The 6,856-nt window shown below is 40.0% G+C and overlaps 1 protein-coding gene across 1 annotated transcript; it reads left to right on the forward strand.

The window, feature by feature from the left end:
• The first annotated feature begins 2,821 nt into the window (after positions 1 to 2,821).
• On the forward strand, positions 2,822 to 4,564 carry LOC130880133 (UDP-glucose 6-dehydrogenase-like). Its single transcript, XM_057779008.1, has one exon. It carries the CDS (start codon positions 3,182 to 3,184, stop codon positions 4,367 to 4,369), a length of 1,188 nt encoding a protein of 395 aa, XP_057634991.1. The 5' UTR covers positions 2,822 to 3,181; the 3' UTR covers positions 4,370 to 4,564.
• The last annotated feature ends 2,292 nt before the right edge of the window (positions 4,565 to 6,856 follow it).

The following is a 6,856-nucleotide window of genomic DNA, read 5'->3' on the forward strand; positions in this document are numbered from 1 at the left end:
AAGACAAACTCCTTCAACAAGTCAGTTTACACACAGCCCTGTCTGGGAGAATTTCCCAATAAGTGACTCTTTCCATCTTAAGATAATGTAATGTGGCTTATTTACCTTAGCCTTCTCTGGGGGAAAAAAACAGTCCTCAAGCCAAGTCTTAGACTCACTCACAGTATGCAACCTGGCACATGGAAGACCTTCAGTGTAAGTTCATAAACAAATGAGTAACAGGAAGAATTGGGAGGGGGTCTCGCGGGAAGGACTAGTGTTAAACTCTATTTCTAATGACATAAAATCTATCAAGAAAAACCATCAGATTTGACTTACGCCTTTCAGAGAGGATTTCTGTGCCAAATTCATTTACCAAACCAACTTAGCAGCTAAAGAGCCCCTGGCTTTGCTCTGCTGCTGAACCTGCAGGGCTGTTGCCCTGTGAATCTGAGTCCTGAAAAACTGAAAAGTGTGTGCTGGGCTCTTCATACGCAGCTCTGTGCTTGTTGCTGCTGGGAGACAAGGTTCAGTTCTTTATTAAGAGGGAAAATACTCTGAGATCTAGCCTTACATAGAAGCCATTAAGGGGATAAAAGGCAGGACAAGTCTCCTTTTATGAGAAAAGTTTGTGGTAATCATGGACATTGTGTTTCTCTTCAGAAATACAAATAGAGATTGGCTTTCTCTGGACTTGTTTATCATTTTTCCCCCCTTCCAGTGAGTGTAGCTATCCTCCTGGGGAAAAAAATGAAGACCCGGCAATGTGGAAGTCACCTGGGCCACAATTGCTAATGTTCTTTCTCATGTGCTCTTTTCGTTCTGTGAACTCTGAGACACCACTAATGAGAATGCCCAATTATTACATCTGTTGACCAAGAGCAAGCTTTGCTGCTCAATAGCACAGCCTCCTCCAGCAGTTCTCGCTAATGAGAAACTGGGCAACTGTGGGACATTTAGTCAGGGAATATAGGCAGGACTTAAAGCCTGTGTTGAGTCTATGCCAGAAATGCAGATGTTTTGATGTTGCAAGTCTAATCAGCTTTGTTTTATATATGAAGAAATGCCCATACAGTAATTTTTATGCCCCAAATTTGGAATATATTTTAAAGATCAAAGAAGCAGAGATCTAGATGGGGGCTCGAAATATCATCTACTTCAAGGCAGGAATAATTATATTACACTCATCCCCAAAAGTCAGCCATCTGCATTCTTGGATGTTTCTAAGATATTTCATACTACCAGGCCTTGACATAGTTTGTTTCCTTAAGTCTCAGAGCGTATTGTCTTCATTCCCTCTATGGTCAAAGAGAGATTCAGTTTTTTCATGGCATTGATCTTTTCTTCAGTGGAAGGAGGAGCTTAGCTGGTTTCCATGGCCTTCATCTTCTCTTCAGTGGAAGGAGGAGCTTAGCTGGTTTCCATTGTCTCCAGACTCATGATGGGCCTTTTTCAAGATTCTGTTTTGTTTTCCAATTATATGCACATGTGTGTGCATGTGAGTGCTGGATTTTATTTGCACACACCACACTGTCTGTGTTACTCCACCCATCAGGATGTCCTGTCCTTTTCCACATTAACCCTCAGGTTATCTCTTCTGTAAATGACCTCCTTATCTCCATGCTGGTCACTCTCCTGGGGACTACATAAACTCCTCTAAAACTGTTAGCTTCAAAGTGTGGTGATAGGCAAGGGGCATGTTCAGGAGACTACTAAACATGAGAACACAGGACCTACTCCTAAAATTAGACAAAAGAGATGAAGAAGGTCATTTCGTATTAATCACAAGAAAATTCTACCCAGATGAAGTGTTAATTCTGAGCATCCATGTCCCAAATACAAGGGCACCCTCATTTGTAAAAGAAACATTATTAAAGCTTAAATCATACATCAAGACCCACAGGCTAATAGTATAAGACTTCAACACCCCACGCTCACCACTGGACAGCTCTGTCAAACAGAAACTTAGAAGATAAATAAAGGAGCTAACAGATATTATGACTCAAAGGGGCTCAACAGACATGTACAGAACATTTCATCCAAGCACAAAAGAATATACCTTCTTCTCAGAACCTCAGGAATCCTTCTCTAAAATCAACCACATACTTGGTAACAAAGCAAATCTCAACAGATACAAAAAAAAAAAAAAAAAACTGGAATAATCACTGTGTCTTATCAGATCATTATGACTTAAAGTTAGAATTCAACAACAACACTAATTGCAGAAAGCCCACAAACTCATGGAAACTAAACAATGTTCAACTGAATCACCACTGGGTCAAGGAAGAAATAAGGAAAGAAATTAAAGACTTCCTAAAATTCAGTGAAAATGACCACGTAACATACCCAAACTCATGGGACACAGTGAAAGCAGTGCTGAGAGGAAAGTTCATAGCACTAAGTTACCTACATGAAGAAGCTGAAAAAAAATCCCACACTAACGAACAGAACACCTGAAAGTTCTAGAACAAAGAGAAACAAACTCACCCAGGAAGACTAGATGGCAGGAAATAATCAAATTGAGGGCTGATATCAACAAAATAACAAAGAAAACAATTAGATGAGTTGTTCTTTGAGAAAATCAATAAAATAGACAAAAAGGCAGGCAAAGACTATTCAAATTAACAAAATCAGAAATGAAAACGGGGGCATGACACAGACATGGAAGAAATCCAGAAAATAATCAGGTCACACTTCAAAAACCAGTACTCCAGAGAAGCCTGTCCCGGAGGGAGGCGGGGCAGTACGCGGTGGCTGGGTTCAGAGTCCCGGGCTCCGCCTTCTCCTGCAGAAGCATTTAAATATGGCCGCGGGCTCTGGATTCAGGAGGCTATGGCTTGGAAGTAAGGCTCTGTCCAAGCTAACGGGATCCGAGTGGCCGCCGTGCTCCGGCCTTGGAAGTGGTTGAGCCATGGTGGAAATCAAGAAGATCTGCTGCATCGGTGCGGGCTATGTCGGTGGCCCCACGTGCAGTGTCATTGCCCATATGTGCCCTGAGATCAGGGTAATGGTTGTCGACGTCAACGAATAGAGAATCAACGCATGGAATTCCCCGACCCTTCCTATTTATGAGCCTGGATTAAAAGAAGTAGTAGAATCCTGTAGAGGGAAAAATCTATTTTTTTCTACTAATATTGATGATGCCATTAGAGAAGCTGATCTAGTATTTATTTCTGTGAACACACCAACCAAAACCTATGGAATGGAGAAAGGCCGGGCGGCAGATCTGAAGTATATCGAAGCTTGTGCTCGACGCATCGTGCAGAACTCAAATGGGTACAAAATCGTGACGGAGAAAAGCACAGTCCCCGTGCGGGCAGCGGAAAGCATCCGCCGTATATTTGATGCCAACACAAAGCCTAACTTGAATTTACAGGTGCTGTCCAATCCTGAGTTCTTGGCAGAGGGCACAGCCATCAAGGACCTAAAGAACCCAGACAGAGTCCTGATTGGAGGGGATGAGACCCCAGAGGGCCAGAAAGCTGTCGGGGCACTCTGTGCCGTGTATGAGCACAGGGTGCCCAAGGAAAAGATCCTCACCACCAACACTTGGTCTTCAGAGCTTTCCAAACTGGCAGCAAATGCTTTCCTTGCACAGAGGATCAGCAGCATTAACTCCATCAGTGCTCTGTGTGAAGCGACGGGGGCTGATGTGGAAGAGGTGGCCACAGCTATTGGAATGGACCAAAGGATTGGAAATAAGTTCCTAAAAGCCAGCGTCGGTTTTGGTGGGAGCTGCTTCCAAAAAGATGTTCTGAATTTGGTTAATCTCTGTGAGGCTCTGAATCTGCCTGAAGTAGCTCGCTATTTGCAGCAGGTCATAGACATGAATGACTACCAGAGGAGGTTTGCCTCGAGGATCACAGACAGCTTGTTTAATACAGTAACTGATAAGAAGATAGCCATCTTGGGGTTTGCATTCAAAAAGGACACTGGCGATACCAGAAAGTCCTCCAGTATCTACATTAGCAAGTATCTGATGGACAAAGGTGCACACCTCCATATATACGACCCCAAAGTTCCCAGGGAACAAATCGTCGTGGATCTGTCTCATCCAGGCGTGTCAGCGGATGACCAAGTGTCCAGACTGGTGACCATTTCCAAGGATCTATATGAAGCGTGTAACGGTGCCCACGCCCTTGTTATCTGCATCGAATGGGACATGTTTAAGGAACTGGATTATGAACGGATTCACAAAAAAATGCTGAAACCAGCTTTTATCTTTGATGGGCGACGTGTTCTGGATGGGTTCCACAATGAGCTACAGACCATTGGCTTCCAGATTGAAACAATTGGCAAAAAGGTGTCTTCCAAGAGAATCCCATACACTCCTGGTGAGATTCCGAAGTTTAGTCTTCAGGACCCACCTAACAAGAAACCCAAAATCTAGATACTGCCATTTTCTGTGATTATTTTGGTACTTCAGGATAGCTGGTGTCTGTCTGATATTAAATGGGAAATGAACTACATGTTTTTAAGGAAACAAAAATATTTTTTAATCATCAAATTTATACTAGCTATATGGGTGTTAGCATATCTAGGAATTATGAGTCTAGAATAATTTTTACATATTTTTATATTATTGTCCTCTCAAGTTATTGAATGGATGGAAAACAATCATGTTGGTTTAAATGTGGTCAATTTTTGTAAACTAGAAACTTTGAACTCTTTCTAGCATCACAGACTGTCCACAGACTGACTTGAATACCAGGGAAAGGAGGCCTCATTTTCCTGGGCTTACACTCAGTGGGTTTTGAAGCCATGAAATCACTGTGCTACCATGTATGGGCTGGTCGAGCTTCTCTGTCCTTATTGTTTTAATGCGATATGTCATTAGTGGTTTTAATTGTTTTTGTTTTCCCCAAATGATCACTCTGCAATCCCTTCCCTGTTTAACATGAATAATACTTTATTTTGAAAGCATTTAACCCGAGGAGAAAATCAGTATTGTGGTCTGTGTTGTCCCTCAGCTTCCTCCACTGATTGTTGCTTTTGCAGCCGGAGTCAAAGTTTGTTACCCTTCTTTTGATTATTTCTACTACAATTCTAAGTTCTTCCTTTAACAAAGAAAACCAATAAAATCTCATGTGTAAACTAAAAAAAAAAAAAACTGTACTCCAAAAAATTGGAAAACTTAAAGGAAATGGAAAATTTTCCAGATTAGTACCATATGCCAAAATTAAATTAAGATCAGATAAGCAAATTAAATAGATCTATAACCACTAAGGAAACAGAAAGTTATCAAAAGTCTCCCAACCAAAAAAGCCCAGGACCAGATGGTTTCAGCTCAGAATTCTACCAGAATTTCAAGAAGAACTAATGCCAATACTCCTCAAATTGTTCCACACAATAGAAACAGGAACATTGTACACAATAGAACACAATAGAAATAGGAACATTGCCAAACTTTTTTAACAAGGCTACAGTTGCCCTGAAAACCAAACCATACAACTAAGAAAGAGAATTACATACCAATCTCCTTCATGAACATTGATGCAAAAATACTTAATAAAATACTGGCAAACTGAATCCAAGAATACATCAGAAAAACTATCCACCAGAGTAGGCTTCATCCCAGAGTTGTGGGAAGGGTACAACATGCAAAAATCTGTTTATGTAATCTACCATATAAACAAACTAAAAGAAAAGAAACACAGGATCATCACATAAGATGCTAAAAAAGGCTTTGACAAAATTCAATACCCCTTCATGATAAAGGCCTTGGAGAAAGCAGGGATCCAAGAAATATACCTAAACACAACAAAGGCAATATACAGCAAGCTAGCAGCCAATATCAAACTAAATGGACAGAAACTCAAAGCAATCATACTGAAATCAGAAATAAGACAAGTATGTCCACTCTCTGCATATTTATTCAATTTAGTACTTGAAGTTCTAGCTGGAGCAATAAGAAAAAAAGGAGAACAAGGGGATGAAAATTGGAAAAGAAGAAATCATACTTTCACTATTTGCTAATGATGTGATAGTATATGTAAGTGACTCCAAAAATTCTACCAGGGAACTCATACAACTAATAAAAACCTTCAGTAATATATCAAAATACAAGATTAATTTAAAAAAATCAGTAGTCTTCTTATATACAGATAATAAACAGGCTGAGAAAGAAATCAGAGAAACATCACCCTTTACATTAACCACAAATAATAAAAAATACCTTGGGTAAATCTAACCAAACAAGTAAAGGACCTGTATGACAAGAATTTTAAATCTTTGAAGAAAGAAATCAAAAAAGACTTCAGAAAATGGAAAGCATCCCCCTATGCTCTTGGATAGGTAAGCAATATATAAATTTAATGCAATGCCCATCAAAATCCTAGAAAAATTCTTCACAGACCTTGAAAGGTCAATACTCATTATAACGAAGAAAAAAAAAACCCAGGATAGTCAAAACAATACTGTAAAATAAAGGAGCTTCTGAAGGCATCACCATCCCTGACTTCAAACTCTACTATAGAGCTACAATAATGAAAACAGCTTGGTATTAGCATAAAAACAGACAGGAGGACCAATGGAATCAAATCAAAGACCCAGATATCAACCTACCCACATAGGAACACCTGATTTTTGACAAAAAGGTAAAATTATAAAATGAGAGAAAATAGAGTATCTTCAACAAATGGTGCTGGCATAACTGGATGTTGACATGAAGAACAATGCAAATAAATTTATATCAATCGTCATGCACAAAACTCAAGTCCAAATGGACCAAAGACCACCACATAAAACCAACCACTGAACCTCATAGAAGAGAAAGTGGGAAGTACCCTTGAACACATTGGCTAAGGAGACCCCTTCCTAAATACAACGGCAGTAGCACAGACACTGAGAGCAACAATTAATAAATGGAACCTCCTAG

This window comes from Chionomys nivalis, chromosome 8 (genome assembly GCF_950005125.1).
Source record: "Chionomys nivalis chromosome 8, mChiNiv1.1, whole genome shotgun sequence".
Taxonomy (NCBI): domain Eukaryota; kingdom Metazoa; phylum Chordata; class Mammalia; order Rodentia; family Cricetidae; genus Chionomys; species Chionomys nivalis.

Coding starts and splice junctions, on each gene's coding strand:
- LOC130880133 (XM_057779008.1), top strand. CDS start 3,182: ATGGAGAAAGGCCGGGCGGCAGATCTGAAGTATATCGAAGCTTGTGCT.